The sequence below is a fragment of the Lineus longissimus genome, chromosome 5, assembly GCF_910592395.1.
Source record: "Lineus longissimus chromosome 5, tnLinLong1.2, whole genome shotgun sequence".
Taxonomy (NCBI): domain Eukaryota; kingdom Metazoa; phylum Nemertea; class Pilidiophora; order Heteronemertea; family Lineidae; genus Lineus; species Lineus longissimus.
This window is the reverse complement of record NC_088312.1, coordinates 3,019,251-3,037,308: the sequence shown is the minus strand read 5'-3', so window position 1 is coordinate 3,037,308 and position 18,058 is coordinate 3,019,251. Positions and strand designations below refer to the sequence as shown.

Below are 18,058 nucleotides of genomic sequence, written 5' to 3'. Positions count from 1 at the left end.
ATTCACATGGAACAGAATCTCACAAGTATTGTCGATAGATCGTCACGCCTGCTCAGGAGAAGGCTCCGCCAGTAGTGCTGCCATCTGTATCATACTCTTAGAGTCAAGGGTGATCAACGGAAAATAATGGTAAATGGCTAGTTTCTTTGGCGCAACTGAAGACGAGGTCACAACCACCGCAAAAATTCATGTGCAACAGATGGATTTTCTTGGGATGTTCTCGGGTCTTCACGTACAAAAATGTCACCTCACTCTTTTGTTCCAAGGTGACATTTTCCGACAAAGAAAGTTTATGTGATGGCCACAACTGTACTGACCTCCAATGTTTGCCATCCTTTACATTTCCCCTGAACTTGTGACAATATCGAGGGAATTGCACGGACAGAAAACACTCAAAGAATGGTACATAACAAAAGTAGTTATCAATACAAAGTTACTTTTATTCTATTTTACACGTACACTGTCTTTAACAGAATCACAAAACAGGAATTTAATCAGCACATCATAAGTTCTAAGAGTGTACCCGTGCACTACACTAATCATCAAGTGAGCATGGTATGTACATATGCTGGAAACCAGAGTTACTTGGCGATGTCTTGCCAGGGACTTAACTGATCTATTACACTGTCACTTAAATAATCACTTAAAGAATGTTTGAACTCCCAACTCACTGGATGAACTTAGAATGAGAGTGAATCGTAGATAATATGTGACCCATCACAGCAAAACCAGGCGCATAGTGCTCTGAGCAGGTTGAGACAGACTGTTGTTGGTTTCATTGTTGTCTGCCTTTCGTGAAATCTGATTACATCAATACCTTCTATTACCCCTGGTGTCAGTTCGGCTCATCTTCTGTGCGACATACACCTGGTTTTCATGTGACAGGTCATATATGTGACTCGCTCTACCAAAACTAGGCGCTTGTCACATTTGAACTTGACAGGTTGATACGGACTTGTTGTTCATTTCCCTATTGTAGACCTTTTGTGAAATCTATTACAAACTGATTTGGTCACATTTCACAAAAGGTCTACAATAGGGAAATGAACAACAAGTCCGTATCAACCTGTCAAGTTCAGATGCGACAAGCGCCTAGTTTTGGTAGAGCGGGTCACATATTCACTCAACAGTTCTGGTTTTTCATAGCCAAGATATGCTTGTAAATGGTCAAAGAGCAGGTTTGTTGCTTCTACCCCTGACCTACAGGACATTTGACTTTTTACACTGGTTCACTCAAAAAGATTTCCTAATTGTCCAAAGTTGTTTGTGACATTAAAGTGAAGCAGCATGAGTTTTGGATAGGACCTTCAAGTCGGCTATACACTTACTCAAGGCATCCTTCTCCTGAAAAACAATGTAGAAAACCATGACAACTAAGTAAAGGATGACAAAGAGAGACTAGAATTTGAATTAGAGCTGAGTCTACTAATTGAGCCTTCAGCCTATAAACAGCTCACCCATCAAAGTGCTTTACAAGTCTCCTAATTATCATCATGACCATGCTGTTGATCTCAAGTGAGGCACAAGATGATTCACAAACTAACCCAGCCTTCATCTGTCTCACTCTTAATGGAATCTCAACATACCTGCTTTGCATCAATTCCCTTGATAACATTATCAACTATCCAGTTGACCATGTGTGTCTGCTCAAAGCTCCTCTTGGTGTTCTGAACATCAACCTGATAGTCCTATAATGCCAAAGAGAAAGAGACAACGATTTGGCAAAGAAGTCTGTGGGCCGCCAATGTTTTGATAAACACACAGGTTTCTCAAAAATGTTAATGCGCATCAAAACGGCAGCTCAATCACTTCAAGGCCATCAAAAGGCTATATACTGCAGAGCACAATAAATCGATCACACAATAGTCTCTAATACTCACCAATCGTTTCTTGACCTCCTGATGTGCATCATGCAATCGTTGCCTGTATATAGCCTCCAACTGAAGACCCACATTTTCCTGCAAGAAAAAACAGAACATCCAAATGTACAACAGGTTACAAATTCTGATAGATCACAGGGTGATGGCTACTGAATCACTCTGCATTTGAGCGATTCTGTTCGCGAACATCATCAACATAACTTGATTCAACCTGGTCTACATGTAGTAAGCTATTGGTTGTGCCAGAACTCTTCGAATCACCATCAATTACACAGTTGATAACAAAAAAGAATAAGCGTCGACACAGTCTTACCCTCTTTGCCTCAAACAGGAACTTCTGGCCTTTCTGAGCTTCGATCATCTTTTCTGTGTTGTCAATAAACTCCAAGCTTGCTGACTTGGCATTTTGCAGGGGCTTGTCATAAAACACCTCCTTGTAGGACTGGAAAACAACATCAACAAGTTTCAGCCACATTTTCATGTCAGGGTGAGATTACAGCTCGTGAATCCAAAGCTACACGTCAATTCGAAGGCATGTTCTTCTGTGTGCCCTATTGACTGGATAAATCAGTCTCCAAGGAGTATAATTTGCCACACAACAGGGCAATGACTGCATGCCACAAAAATCGCTGGTTTGTGGTGGTCATTGCAAGTGTTTGGGACGAGAATAAGTGAACCGTTACCCTTAGACAACTTAAGACAGAGCAAAAGAATACAAACCTCACTCCTTTTATCCAAATATTCTCCAAAAGCAGGACCAATTTTTTTGATCAGGATGAACATAGCAGCCCAGAAACCTAACACCTCAGTGAAGCCATGGTCAACTACCCAGATTTCCTTGGACAGGAGAGTGGCAATAAGGCCAGTTCCAAAAAGGTAGGGACCTGGAAATGAAATTTGATTCAGACATTCAATATGTGAGGCATTGGGTGATACGTTTGACTAAGTTGAATGATTTGCTGTCAGAACGGAATCCTGGAACTTGTTCAGTTTTAATATTAGTTGGTGGCATTAGCAAACACATAAAAGAATGATTGATCTACTACCATACCTGTCACACCAGTTTTGTCATAGAATGCTTGGAACCAATGTTCAGGTAGGAAACCCAATCGAACGGGTGGTGAGACATCGGGCATCTTGGGATTTGGGAAGTTCACAAGGTCCCGGTCTGGCGAGTTGTACAGTGTGTAGGCCTTGTCAAAAGGGTCCTGCTTCGAGACTTCGGAACTGGCCCCTCGTACTAGAGCTGGAGCAGCACTGAAAACGATAGAAATAACTAAAATGGCACAGAAGGAGCACAGTTAGTAGCCTTTGGCACAAAAAGAGCAACGTTCATAAAGTAGACCACAACTTTTGAACTGTGTTCAATTTTGTTTCTTGAATTTGAAATAAGAAGTTTGTGCTCCTATCATGAATATGCCAGGGATCAATTCTATACACCATGAAACAGGATCACTGCAGACTTTAACTTTATGAATCTAGTTCTACTAGTAGTAGTTCTACTCCGTCTCTGTCACTGCCGACTGATCACTGACTGTGATGTGTGGGTGGACCCCCTTAAGAGCAGGTCTAGACCCATGATCCAATCAATCATTCTACTGCAAAAACATACCATCTGTTTAACTGGCCCCTCACAGCAAAGCCAAAATGGCCTGAAAAGAAAAGGAGGACATCAAAAATGAAAACGCATGCTACAATTGAATAGGCTTGTGTCGTTACATCAATCATCAATCAAACCGAGATAAATTGAATTTGATGCACTTCAAGCGCATTTTAAAGAATTAAAAGAGCAGCCCATTTCAACGCAACGTCCTTTTTTTATCAAAGTCTAATCTCTTTACCACCAGAACAAATACAGGTGTATATAAAATATGCACTGCATGCATTGCAGTGACAGTGTACTGCAGGGGCCTACGTGCGTTGTTTGTGCAGTGACCTCTACAAAAAGGGGTAGTTATCAGAAAAATGACCATCGACTTCCATGTAACTTTAACATATTCTGAATGCTAACATAACACTCTGCCATTTAAGTAAGTTGTAGAATCTTTAGATCATCAGATTACCTGATTTTAATGCTAATCTCGACAGCATATTTTGACCTCTCACAAAATTTGCCGGAGAAAAAAACATGGCAGCCTCCAAAGGCAATAGTCTGAACATATCAATAAATACATACGTCTATAAACTAATCAATCATTTGCACATAAATTATGTCATCACACAGCGAAAAATTATTTCGATTTGGTTTTTGAGGCGTCTATTATTATTTTCAATGAGGTTAGGACATTAGAACATGTAGATATTCAATTTTACAGACTAACATCATTGTTCTTTCTTCACGTGACTTGCAATCAAGATGGCGAAAATAAATCTTGGAAAAAGTTTGGAAGATTCCTCTCGAAAAATACAAAAATATGCATCAAGAAAGTATAATTACCGGTTAGTAACAACATGTTGTATTTTTGATGAACAGAACTTGAGTTTGCTTTCTTTTCAGATGCGATAAAGGTAGTTAAATTGACAACATTCCTTGAATTAGATGAAAGATTTGACATTTCTTAAAATAGAGAGGTTAAGATTTACCATACGTGAACTCAGACGTACTTTTTTTTCTTGAGGCATATATTGGCGTAGTATATACACTCTGGACAAATCGAATATCGTCCTTTTAACTACTTTGGCATGTCATGGATTCTCCTGATGCTGATGCCATGGATTCTCCTGATGCTGATATCTGCACCGACCACAACATTGGCTAGTACAAGTAGTCTGGGCTCCTAGTCCTAACCTCACTGTTGACTATTGAGTATTGTCATTGAGGCTAGGACTAGGTGTCCAGTCACCTGGGAAGAACTTGTTTTTCACAATGTCAATGCCACAACGATCCCAAATCGTGTGTTGCAATTTAAAAGCAAGCCACACTCAAGTCGGTATCTAGTGCTTAGTAGTAATGGATTGGAGCTAGGGGAGGGTATTCATGTCACTACTAGAGTGTTTCCGATATCAGGTATCCCTCTTTGAAACCACTTGTCTCGTTTGTCACAAATAAACATGATGTCAAATGAATGGCCCATTGTCTGCAAGTGAGAATGGAAAGCACAGTTTTGTCCAATAAGCCATGGGGATGATGCCATCAGTTTTCTCAGTCTTATTTCATGTTGTGAGATGAGAGGTGAACAACGCAGTCCTGAGAAAGCCATAGGCTATTCACAATAACTTTGAATCTGCCAGTGACAGATAACCTTCAAGTGTGTTTTACAATACAACTACCTGGGTGATTGGCAGTTAAGGGGTTAAAATATGACCAGATACAGTGGCTACATGTACGACCAAGGGTTTCTCTCTTAGTGTTAAGTTAATTGTGTCTGTCATTCGCACAATAACAAGTGCTGACATCTCCTGAAATCGACACATACTATAGTGGCGCCTAAAGATTATGCATCTGAGACCATGTTGCCATGGAAACCTTGTTCTTGGTATCCAACTCAATGATTTACGCTATGTCCCCCAGTGAAGTTCTTTGGATACCCAGCAGTGTACATCTATGTTGTAATGTTGATATGCAGTGGGCAGAGCAATGAAATTGAAAGGTTCATTCAGCATGTTTTTAGGAGACCAGGCTGCTGAAATATAATATTGGTGAAAAGAATTTCCTCAGTGACAACAATAGTAATACAATCTGTCATGTGCAAATATTACTTGTGTTTCCAATTTACCTCCAGGATTAGGATATAAATACCTGATATAAGAAAAACAGGAGGAAATGTTATCAAGATGTCAATATTTTAGTTAGAAAACAGAGCATGTTGTTGACCTGATGCATTACAGTACATATCTACAGCTTCGACAAAGATCGAAAATATATGAATTTTTGATACGATTGGGTAGAAAAAATCCATCTGATCAAAAATTCATGAAGTGAGTAATAAGATTGTTGTTTTATGAGACCTCTGTCAGAAGAAAACCATTTGATAATACCACTGTACTTTAAAATACATGATGTATTGCATTTTACTTAAATTCTCAGTCCCAAAAGCTGGCTTTTCAGAGAAATATTGTTAACCATGTTTACAGCTAGACCATGTAGAGAATGTATCATTTGCAGCTGTGACATTTCCCTTTACCCATCTAATGAGGTCTTATTCTTATACTTGATCGTTCCATTTTCCTCCAGTATTTTTGATCCTGATGGCTGACGATTGTGATCGCAATTTCCCTAGCGATCATGGGATGATCTAAAAACCTGTATCCAACCTTGTGACGTCAAACTCACGTCACCTCATGCATTTCGATCCATGAATGAGAGTCCTAATTAACATGATATATTTCGATATTGATTGTCTTAGCTTTCCCAGTGCTAACGGCTCTATTCTTCATAGCTATCTAGTGTGATGAAATAATGACACTGGTGCAAAAGCTTTAAATTTCTGGCATTGTTATTGGGGAAAACGGTTGCATCTAGACGCACGGTAACAAGCTCTGCTAATGCTAGATTCTTCGCTAATATATAATTCATACGATAGTGGGAATTCATGAATAATTCATTAGGCAAGATGGCTTTCACAAACCAGACTGTGCTGTAGTCTGCAGTCGTCAAATTGGAATATCTTCAGCAATCCACCAACGAGTAAATTTCTTGGATAAACGTTGGACAAAAGAAGACACTTCTTTATTGAAATTTTGTCTTCCATTTTCTATTCGGCATAGAAAAGGACTCGTATGGCTGTGATGCAACGTACAGCATACTAATTTTCCATATGTGTCTTTTCATTTAGCAATATTCACATCAGGATTTTCAAAACTCTAGGATGTTTTCCATATTTTTGCTCTCCAGTTGTGCGAACTAGAGTGAAATCTTACATTTTGACCAGTTAACATTCTGTATTGATCAATCGCGTATCCTAATAAGCTGGTATTAGCCATGGATATACTGAAAGTCTGTCGCCCTGTATCGTATGATCAGATTTGTGAACCGAACATCAAGATTTATCAGTTGAGGTAAGCTGTGGATTCTTTGTTCTTGTTGGACTGTTTTCAGTAGGTCCTCTGCCAGGATGCTATTCACAGTTATAACAATATTCCCTACTTGTATGTTAAATAGCATAAAAGAAGAGTCTTTATTCATTCTTAATGATACTGGTGCTACAAGTACAATACAATGTTGTTTCCATTTTTGGGTCTCTATTTCTAAATCATCCCATGCGATGTCTAAAGGATATGTTCCTTTCGGCTTGTTTCCCTTAGATGGGCTTCTTGCACTGTAGGTCTTGGAGACCATCCGATCGTCCTATACCCGGTGGGCGCAGCAAAAGTTACCACTCTCAGTCTCATGCGTTAGATAAATGATACACTACCCATTAGTAAACCTCCCTAAAAGAACATCCCAGAGATTGAAAGCTGCATGTGTTGTTCTGATTGCAGATGTCTAATTGAATAGAAATGACCAATACTGGACCACAATAAGCATTCTTTTTAGGGGAGGCTGTCCTGCTTTCTAAGGTGACCATAAAGCGAGGTTCCACCATACATTCTCTGTATCATATTCTACATTATTCACATTTCCCTTGGTAGACAGCAGTATTGATTTTAGTAATGCCGCATTCTGTGGGAAGCGCTTAACTTGTATGGTGAAATGTATGGTTTCGAGCTCATCAGGATATTTTCTGATAATTCCCTGGCATCACCCCAGGCTTAACCCTCCGACAGCCTGTTGGCGCTTGGTCATGTTTCCGAGTATCCATTTGCGAGGCAATTTCCCTGGCGATATATTGGTTGTATTCTTTCTGTAGCTGCCCATGAAGAAGTCAGATTGTGTATGTGTTGGGTGAGTCATCTTGGGAAAGTAACTGTCATTGTCAGGTTGATATCCCAGAATAGCTGTCCTTTCAACTTTGATTAAAAAATTAATGTCGTGTCTAATTTTAAGTATATAGGTGAGGTAAAAAGCACTACATGTACATTAGATATTTGATCTTGCCTTGGCCTGTATTGTACCTTTCTCGTGTAGGGTTTGAAATGCACTTTGCAATGCATCCATGGCCTTTAGGTTATGGTGTGAAGCCTGACATTTAGGCTGGCAGTTCTTTGAAGTACCCTGATATCATAAGAGTGAAATATCTATAGCCCGAGGTTGCAAGCTTGATCGCACGATCGATTTTCAGCTACCAGAAGAGCCCATCAGAAATAAGGTGCGATCTGCCATTCATTGGCCTCTGAAAAAGACAGAATATACATGTATTAAACTAAATGTCTCAACTCTGTAGTTTTCTTGTCTTTTTCTTTTCAGACTGACCCATGACATAAGTATTGACAATTTTGAATTCATCTCGGACGATGATTGCTTCGAATTTGAAAAAGACTTTAATATCGACCATGACAACTCAAATTCTGAGGACGTGGCGTGCAATGAATGTGATAAAAACAAGGTGACACATGGTGATGTTCGGAATATCCGGGCAACAGCAAATCGGGAGGAACTGTTGTCCTCATGTAACTCGTGTAATATATTGAACACTCAAAATAATGAATATGAAAAAACTCCTCGACGAGAAATGTCGCCAAGTCGGTTATCGGATGTTGAGGTAAGTCGTAACATCGGCGAATGAATCTGACTGTTTTGTTGGGTCTCGGGATAGTCGGGTGCCGCACCACAAATGATCTGATTGTTTTGAACGATTGCTTTGGAGTGAGATGTTACAAGATGAGATGTCTGAGGGTGTCATTACCGTTAGAAATCTAGTTGACTCTGGTTTACTCCCACTTATCTCCACGATTATAGTGAATAATGATTGCATTGGTTGTGTTTGTTGTTTCCATTTGTGTCGTCCCACGTTCCAATTGGTGCAAATCCTCACAAAAGGAACCAGTCAAATTGAGATTATCCTAGACCTAAGAATAGCTCCTGCCTCATAAGGTCTCTGTGCGTCATCAAACTGTACTAATATTTCCTTCCCACGCCATGTTGGAGAGGAAACCAGTTGCTGTCAGGGATGAACATGTTTCTGCCGGGAGGTGGGCACAACTTCCCTTAATTTCATTGTTGATATGATCTTTCTGTCTGTCCTCTTCCAGGATTCCGTATTCATCGACAGGGAAGGCGAGACGACTCCAACAAATGAACAAAATACAGGAAAACAATGGTCTTCCCCTGATCATCGCCAGGGTAACAATCGGAGTCGCAACCCATCAGGCGGACCATCACCTCCACGGGGTAAGATCACAAACTAACTAGTGTCACGAACTCTACTGTTAACCCTTGCCTGCCATGATGTACTGTGTAGGCCGAGTATCACCAATTGGCTTTGCACTAATGTGGGCCGTTTCTGGTTTCTATGGTTTCCATTCGAATAATACAGCAATCTATCAATTTGTAGGCGTTCTATATCAGGATTTATGGACATTGAATGTGTTCTTAATGAGAATCGCTCGAGTGCCCCTCTAAAGCTGAGTCAGCATTCAGTAATGTAAACGACTGCCGGAGAAATCTCTGTAGATTAATTGATGTGAATAGAACTGTGAGATTGTATTGATGAGCCAGTACAACCCCCCCCTCCCGTATGTCAAATTTATGGTGGATAAGGAATCAGAGCTGCTATGCCTTTAGTACTTGTATGTAAGCTCAAGCTCTCCTTGCCGATTCCCTGCGCTGGTTTTGGGTCACTTAGTATCTCCTCCATCACTGCCAAACACACAGCTTCTATTTTGGTGTGTCATGTTGCCGCTTTATTAAGGCAGCTTTAGCCAATTGACCATCACTGATATCCCCTGCGTTTGCGGAGGGACTTTCTGTGGAGTATGATCAAAGCACAGTTATTCAGACATTATGATCAATAACATATCATTGCTGTTATTGTTGTTGTAGATAAATGTACTTTAAAATAGTATCTCAGATTATTCCCGGGGAAGCTATTGGATTATATGTCGAAAGGGCAAATTCCACTGGCTAGGACTAGTGAAGGGATCAGTAAAGGTATCGGAGATGAGTGGATCACATCAAAGCAGGGATCTGCTGGTGTCTCTCCCGATCTGATTCAAATACCAGACATTGCTGATATGATGTGTAATAAATTGGCAGGCTCTTATTGTTAGGTAAAGGATTGCCATTAACCTTTCAAAGTCATAAACAATGAGAGGTATTGAGTCTGTCCCTTATGTTCCTACTGCCTCTGTGATCATCTGTACCCTTGAGAACTATGAAACCTTGAACTATGAATTCCAAGGAATTCCAAGTTAATCCAGCAATATTGATGAATTTCTTCTCTCTTTACGACATTTCTTCATGGTCAAGTAATCATGAAACCTAGTTCAGCAGAATTCCCAGCCCAGCAGCTCAGTCATTAACTGGTGACTCAGAGTCAGACCAAGTGCCTTGATGGTGCAAAGTTCATCAAGTCAGAGCACTTGCAAGAATTATGCCAAGGTTTCTGATATCGTAATCAGATTCTGTATGTTCTGCAATAGAAATCTAGCTATTTCCTGTGCAAGTGTTGCTGCCTATGTAATTTTGCGGTATAAAACGCCTGTGTTAAAGTACAACTGGATGCATGAAGTCGTTATGTTAAAGTTCGATCATAATGCAGATGATGGCGTTATGAGGATGACTTTATTTCCCAAACAGTGGAGTCATATTGAATTCAGAATTATTCACATTTGTTCACCGTCAAAATGTACAACAGATATTCTGTGCCTTTTGACACGTCTGAGATCATGGGTCCTGGCGAGCTGTTTTTCTGGGCTCATGGTAATTCAGTTGCATGTTCTATTTTTGTGTGTTTTATTGTATGTGATCATTCTTATATTACTATTGATATCTTCTAATTTCAGCTGCCAGTCCTATGTCAATATGTTCCGAAAAGTCACTAGCAGACGAAATATTTGAAGCAGAGACTTTTGCTGCACTAGAGAAATCGCAAAGTGCCCATACGCTGAACGGATCAACGTCGGAACAAGTCACTCCAACGCTGCCTTATGCCCGTCAACTCAGCGAGAGTCTGCATTTAGATTTCAACGAACCTGTGCCACCATCAGCATTTTTATCTTCGACGAATCCTCTTCTTCTTGATAATTCCTCACCTGATGACGAGAGACTTCGATCACGGCTTCCATCAAAGTCACATTATAATTACAGCAATACAGATGCCCGGTGTAAGTATTTTTTTCCTATGTTCATAACGCCTTAGCTTAGAAGCATTCTGACATGCAGTGACAGGTGTCAAGAGGTGTTAGTGATGAAGGGGCATGTTGTCAGGGGCAATATTCTTTAATATGGCTTTGATTGGTTTCCTGTGTGCTTTGATAATTAAAATAAGCCTCCTGGAGGGGGGGGGCACGATATTGTAAGGGTAGCGCACCAGACTTGTGAAATTAACATAAGCTGATACCAGTAGTTCTAAGATAAAGTAGTGTGAGTAAGGATCTGTCCTTGGAAAGGTATATCAGACATCAAATTGAACTTTAACCTTTCACAGCATACTGCATTCAAAAACTGATAACCTCAAATACCACAACATTCCCTCAGAATTAATTGGGTGTTTCAATATTGATCTGCCTGTATTGATCGTGATATCAATCCATAGTGAGAGCAAGACGCTGTCCTCTAGCTTGTTCGTGTATACCCAATGAAAAATCAATTTCCATGTTCCGCGGCAGTCTGTGTGCCAAGTGGAAACTGCTGTCAGATGAGTATTGGGTTTGTGATCGTGAAGACAGTGTCTAAGGTTTTGTTTGAGGCTCTTACTCTTAGATAAAAAGAGCAAATCAATATCAGATTGAAACAGTCCCCTGGCCTAGAGTTACTAATACTGTCTGTGGGGATGCCGGTGGCTTGGTTGCAAATCATATGCTTCATTTATTCTGGCTTAATGAAATGGAACGTGTTATCGATATAGGCAGACGCCCACATTCGATTCGCATTGACCTTTTAGCAATGAATTATGGCAGTTATGCAAAGATACATGACCAAATGCATGCAGTGAAATTCGTATCAGATCTAAACATTTTCCTCTCGTTTTCAGTTTCACGGTCATCCACCTCGAGCACACTGTCCAACGGCCTTGACGACTTGGAAGCAACCCACCGAGGGATTCATCGGTTTATACCACGGCATTCAGATGAGGTGGCCATTGAGATTGGTGATATGCTACATGTGATAGAGGAAAGTGATGACTTGTGGTGTTTAGGTAAGCAATAGTGCTGCTCCAGAGCAGGTCATATAGGTCAATATCATCAGGCAGCAGTAACAAAACGCAGACCTCAAAACATTTTGATAACCATTCTACAACGAGATATTCCATGACATTATGTTACGCTTTCTGCAGTGTCTTTCGAGAATGAGTTTCTGACTATGAACAGTCATTCTCACTGTCAATCAACTTTCTCTTCTTCCAGCTGTGAATCTTCGTACGGGGAAGAAAGGCATCTATCCAACAGTATATGCACAAGATATGGATTTCTTAGAAGACAGTGATGGTAAGCGTGACTTTTTCCATCGTCAGACTGGATGGAGATTTTCCGCACAAGAGCAACCCTGTGTGGCTGACCAACTTGACTACAATTGTGGCTGCAACAGCAAGAAGTCACAATATCCTAGATTACAGTTTGGATTGAGAGTGAAAGAGCTCTGTACTGCTGGCTATCTCAGCATGTGCTTTCGTCCCAGAAGTTGTTATAGATTCGTTACTCAGCTTGACACTTATTGATTTCTGTACAGCTTTTTCCATTAGCTGTATATCAGTATGTGTTATGATTGAAATGACCAGGGACTCTTAACTTCCAGATGATGGTAAACCAGATAAGTACACCCTCAAGTTTCTTGGCTCGGTTGAGGTCAGCTACCACAAGGGCAATGATGTGCTTTGCCAAGCCATATCCAAGGTAGGTCCATGCTCAAGCCAGGATGCTTCTCAAGAAGTGGCCCAGTTGGGCAGAAAAAAAAGTATCTCTGGACCAATAGTTGTCACTAGCAGCCAATAACAGTGTGCTTCTCCCACAAGCGTTATGATTATTTAGAAATGGGAGAAACAGAAACCAAAATAGAATTGGATGGAAATTGTCAAATTTTTCTTCGATTTGTAGGTACAGGGCCAGAGACGTAATAACCCAGCAAAAGCACAACTGTGTACATTGGAGATCAATGAGTTTGGCATTAGGATGGTGGATAAAATCAAAGGACGGGTGAGTTGTGTGGTCTTGATGTCGGTCATGACAAGCTAGCTGCAGACATTCGTGTAGTAAAGGATAACTCTCATGCTACTAGTAGTACTAGAGCCAAAACTAAACTCAAACTGGATAGAAAAATGGTTACATTTTAAAATATCAAGTGTTGAAAGTCTTCAAGTCTTGCTTCAAACAGCAGTTTGAAAACTATTTTGTCTGTAGCTGGCTTATGGCCAATCCATTACTTTATGCGTCCATTCCATGTAATCAGTTTCTATTTGTGTTAGTTATCTTTAGTTGAATTCGTTCCATAGTAATCACCAGCCCTTTATACTTTTACTTAGCATCATAACACAGCATGGCCCTATGATACTGTAAACCACAAAAATTTTGTGCCTATTCAATTTGCAATCCAAGAAAGAACCTATTGAAATGAGCTTGGTGATTACCTAGGATTATTATAACTTTGCTTGTTGTGTATATTTCATTTATTTCGAATTCTGTGTCTACATGTTGTTCATTTTTTCCAAAGTGTCCCTCAGAGTCTGATGATAATTTAGCGGCTGCGCCTAGAAAAGGATCTCTGTTGAAAAAGATTGGAAAATTGTTTACAAAGGTAATTTTTCCAATTTTTTATCAATGTTGACGCTTCTATTATAAAGTACAGACAGTTTTGTTTCTTATTATTTTGCATGACTGCATGCATGATTGTGGGATTCTTCTTATGTACTTTTGCACGTGGAGATATTTGTGTATGTGCAGTTGGAGAATTTCAGATTGTACGTTGTTTTACCAAGGTCAGCAAAACTTCCAAAATGATGTGAGTTACTGACTTGTTGATTTGAATAGACCAAAGTGCAAGGTGTGGTGATGGTTCTTATGTCAATTTAAGATCAGCTGTGGTTAGCCTTGTAATGTTCCACAATACAGAAATTGTATGAAAATATGGGAAAAGGCGGCACTGTGTCCTTAAAGCATAGATACTTTTAAATAGACCTCCACAATACAGAAATTGCAATCTTGTTGTGAGCAACATGTAGTGGTGATTGCTAGCATTGATTAGTATCTGATATCGGTGAAGGCATCAGTTTGTGATTTTGTAAACAGTTTCTCGTTCCTTGAAAAGTATTTTTCTTGGCAGATGTCTTACTCTCAACTTTCAATCTCTTTCAGCAATCAAGTGGTTCCAGTCCAATGCAATACAATCATTTCTTCAACTTGAAGAACGTGTCCTTCTGTGGCTATCATCCACGAAATGACAAGTAGGTGTATATTGATTCTGTTTCATTGGAGCCAAACATTCATTGTTTTCTTTATGTTGTAGTTCTGCCTATGCAGGTCCTCCTCCTTACTTTCAAATGTCTCCATGGTCTGGCCCCATCCTATCTCTCCGAGCTTATATCAATCTACACACCTAACCGTCCCCTTCGCTCCTCAGCTGAAACTCTCCTTCAACCTCCCAGAGCAAAGGTGCAATCAATAGGAACTAGAGCTTTTTCTATTGGTGCACCAAAAATGTGGAATAAACTTCCAGCAACTATCAGAAACATCCAAGACATTGTTCCTTTCAAACGTTCCTTGAAACATTTCCTCTTTTCTGAAGCCTTCATTAGCAGTGATGCAGCGCTTTGAGCGATCCTAATGGATCGGATACTGCGCTATACAAGACTCGTTATATATATATATGCTCCATGCATTAGGTAAATAATAGTGTGACTGCCTCCTGCTAGGTGTCAGCACTGAGCCATCATGTTTCTTTGCAACAGAAAGTAACCTTTGTGGAATGTTATGTGTTTTGCATCGGGGCAAGACTGAGCTGATATCACTTTCAGTAATTTATCATGCATGGAATAAACACATGATAATCACGAATTTAAGGAATGCCTCTACCATTTCGTCATTCTCTGTTGCAGGTTCTTTGGCTTCATCACCAAGCATCCTCGGGAAATGAGATTCGCAGCTCACATCTTTGAAAGTGAACACTCCACGAAGAGAGTCGGAGAATCAATCGGGTAGGTATCTGCTCAAAAATTCAGGTTCGCAACATTAAACATCAAAATTACAACTACTTCTTAAATTGACTGATGGAGACATCTCTTTACAAAGTGTTTGGGAGTGACTGTCCCACGGAGTTAAAATCTATTAAACCCCCTGGTCTAGTTCTTGCTGTCGGAGAGGGAGAGTGGAAACTTCAGCACCAGTCATCTCAGAGGTCCTTCGTTGACTTTATTCATGATTCTCACTTTCAGGAAAGCTTTCCGTCGGTTCTACCAAGAGTACATGGCAACCGCTCATCCAACCGAGGACATCTGGATAGAATGACTGCCATGATTGAGGCGGAATTGTTTACAAGGTGTGTGCCTCAATCAAGGAATGATGTTGGAAACACTTGAGTGTGTTGATGACAGGAAGGAATTTGTGTTGTCGGAAAGACTTGAAGTTGAAGATGTGGATAGCTTCACAGAATGGGTGTCGAAAACACTGTAGAATGGAGTCGATGTGTCAGATACACTTTAAGTGTAGATGACTTGTCTGAAACACTTAAAGTGGAAAGACTTTTATGTGTAGATGACATCAAGGGCGTGTATGTCTGGAACATTTGAAATGTAGATGATGTTTCTTTGGCCTACATCTGACGTTGAAGTTGGAGATGTAATGAATTGGACTGTGATTCAAGGAACTAGGCATCATTGGCCCTCTTAAAATGATATGTTTAACATTTGATTTGATTCTGTGATGGCTGACTGTGTTTTGTAAATGTTCTTTTATATCATTTACATGTCTGATACAATCACTTTACTTTATGTAATGTCCAAGCACATTTTCCGTGTTTGAGCATAGGACAGACCAGTTTCATAGTAGTGTTTGAGATAGATCCACTGAGATGGATACTTCATGCATAAGGAGAGAAATGCATGCAAAGTCTCTTTGAAATTGCATGGGGCAAACTGTTGACTATTTAACCCTTTGCTCAGTTAAAATACTCTTTAGGACCATTTATTTGCTACATTGTACACCTTGGAGGGTTCATAATTCGTAATTTATGGCTTGTTTCATTGATTTGTACAGTTCAAACTGTGGAAGATGGACAAAGTCTCTGGCTTCGGAGACCATTGAGACCTTTTCTTCAACTAAGTTCCTGATGCTCACAAAAGTGTTCTGAATCATTGCATTTCACAGAAACAATTCCTTCTCAAATATTTAAAAGTTTTTTGTTTTCTTATTTGATATTATAACCAGGGTAACTTGTTTATGAATCATCTTGTCACACAAGATAAAGACCAATTCAGCATTTGTACTGCCAAATAATGTAGATTGTACTGTCTTCAAACTGGTACGGGTAAATAGTTCATTTGCATTTCCTGTATGGTCCGTTATCGAGAGAATGAGTACTCAGTTTATTATAATACTCAGTTTACTTAAGCTAATGTATACTCAGTTTACTTAAGCTATACTCAGTTGTTTATCCTAGTGTACTATATTGTCTATTGCCAATTGTATATCAGACCATGTTATCAAAAGTCACAAAAAAATTTGCTTTCATAGTTTTAATTACAATTTATCGTTCAGGAATCTGAGCTTCACAATCAAATATATGTATATCTGTTTGTCAGTGTAAATAATTTTTTTCTATCAAAATTGGAAAAAGGACAGAAAAAATAACATTCATTTTAACCTTTCACATTCAGCTTAGCTAGACAACAATGCTGACTTAATGGTCCAAGTGAGTAATTACAGGTGTTGTACCAAGCTTGATCTTTTATAGGGTGAATTGGGGGAGGGGCGATTTTCTCTGTATTTCTGTGTTCATTGGACAAACGAAGGTGTTGAATTAAGAGATCTGATTGGGAGTGAAAAGATCTGTTCTGTTTTCGAGAGAATACGTGTTAAGGAATTAAGATATATTTTTGTAAAGGTTGGGCATGGAGTTTCAATACACTCCATGCTTAAGTTTTGTGAGGGTTGGGAATGGGTGTCAGTACTCAACGCTCCATCTCAACAATTCTTATTGTAAATAAATTGTTAAATAGGAATGTTTTATGGAAATGTGTTTTTGATGTGACTTGTTTTTGAAGGATTAGGAAGTATCAGTAAAAATATCAAATGTTAAAATCCTGAGAAAATTCAAAATTAGAAAAAAACAACTATTACCCATGAGTTAGCATTATTGCTTAAGACAAAAAATTTGTTAATCTCTGTATATATTGATGGTTGTCCTTGAAGTAACTTTTAAAATGGAATCATGTTTTATGGGACACACTGTACTCTTTGTATATATTCTATGTGCAATTTTCTGTCAACTTTGTGATGTTCTGCCTCTGTTGAGGTCTTTGTGGTTTCTGGACCTTTGAATACTTGGATTGGTTCAATGTTATTAAGACAAAGCCTGTGTAGGCTCTTCACATCATACCCTTCTCCCTTTTGGTGAGTTGGAAATGTGTGTCTATTTTCCCTGAATCCAGCAAAATTATAGTTATTCATCACACGTAAAATACTGGGTTTATTAACAGGAACTCTCATGCGAAAATCTCCATGAAATTCATTTTGACATTCAAATACTTGATCAATCCATGCTGTACTTTAAAAACTGCCTACATTTTGAGGTAGTCTGACGAGCTGTCTCTGCAATCTCATTGTTTCTTTGTAGATATTTGACTGTTGAACTCTGTGAATCTGTCTCTTGTTTGTGTCCAAAGTCGTCTTTATTCAGGTGCTATATAAATAAAGTACAAATTGGATCAGTCAAAACAAAATGCTCATGTTCTTCGTTTCTTTATTTCGAGTCGAAAATTTCTCCTTGGCAACTTGGTCATGAACACAATGGTTCAGACTGGAGCCACAACATGGCCATTCTCACTCAATGAGGACACAACCATATTGAAGCCAGCATGAGGTGAAGACAAGAGTAACCTATAAGGATGGTGGTGTTCACAACATGACCATGTGCTAGGGGTGTACGTGCAGTCGCTCCATGTTCAGAGTAGTCACAAGCCAAGTACAAAGCCAGTACAAAGTCAAAACCT

The 18,058-nt window shown here is 39.5% G+C and overlaps 2 protein-coding genes across 3 annotated transcripts; one reads left to right on the top strand and one right to left on the bottom strand.

Moving 5' to 3' along the window:
- Nucleotides 1–419: 419 nt before the first annotated feature.
- LOC135487762 (ATP synthase subunit b, mitochondrial-like) lies at nt 420–4,022 on the bottom strand. Its single transcript, XM_064771835.1, has 8 exons — nt 3,944–4,022; nt 3,493–3,532; nt 2,932–3,137; nt 2,601–2,764; nt 2,194–2,322; nt 1,881–1,958; nt 1,587–1,688; nt 420–1,344 (listed from the first exon to the last, which is right to left on the bottom strand). Exons 1-8 carry the CDS (start codon nt 4,008–4,010, stop codon nt 1,273–1,275), a joined length of 858 nt encoding a protein of 285 aa, XP_064627905.1. The 5' UTR covers nt 4,011–4,022; the 3' UTR covers nt 420–1,272.
- A 2,257-nt stretch (nt 4,023–6,279) lies between these two features.
- On the top strand, nt 6,280–17,773 carry LOC135488392 (JNK-interacting protein 1-like). Of its 2 annotated transcripts, XM_064772989.1 has the most exons (12): nt 6,280–6,878; nt 8,167–8,461; nt 8,952–9,090; nt 10,704–11,024; nt 11,894–12,058; nt 12,267–12,347; nt 12,655–12,752; nt 12,954–13,052; nt 13,567–13,650; nt 14,208–14,296; nt 14,948–15,046; nt 15,284–17,773. In XM_064772989.1, exons 1-12 carry the CDS (start codon nt 6,802–6,804, stop codon nt 15,354–15,356), a joined length of 1,620 nt encoding a protein of 539 aa, XP_064629059.1. In that variant the 5' UTR covers nt 6,280–6,801; the 3' UTR covers nt 15,357–17,773. The 2 variants fall into 2 exon arrangements, with proteins under 2 accessions (XP_064629059.1, XP_064629060.1); XM_064772990.1 differs by lacking the exon at nt 13,567–13,650 and having other exon boundaries at nt 6,281–6,878.
- The last annotated feature ends 285 nt before the right edge of the window (nt 17,774–18,058 follow it).

Bases quoted from the DNA above. Each gene is read 5' to 3' on its own strand.
- LOC135487762 (XM_064771835.1), bottom strand. From the start codon at position 4,010: ATGTTTTTTTCTCCGGCAAATTTTGTGAGAGGTCAAAATATGCTGTCG. The intron at 3,533-3,943 runs GTAATCTGATGA...TTTTCTTTTCAG, and splicing joins GAGATTAGCATTAAAATCAG to GCCATTTTGGCTTTGCTGTG. The intron at 2,323-2,600 runs GTTTGTATTCTT...GTTGTTTTCCAG, and splicing joins ATTTGGATAAAAGGAGTGAG to TCCTACAAGGAGGTGTTTTA.
- LOC135488392 (XM_064772989.1), top strand. From the start codon at position 6,802: ATGGATATACTGAAAGTCTGTCGCCCTGTATCGTATGATCAGATTTGT. The intron at 9,091-10,703 runs GTAAGATCACAA...TTCTAATTTCAG, and splicing joins CGGACCATCACCTCCACGGG to CTGCCAGTCCTATGTCAATA. The intron at 12,753-12,953 runs GTAGGTCCATGC...TTCGATTTGTAG, and splicing joins TTTGCCAAGCCATATCCAAG to GTACAGGGCCAGAGACGTAA.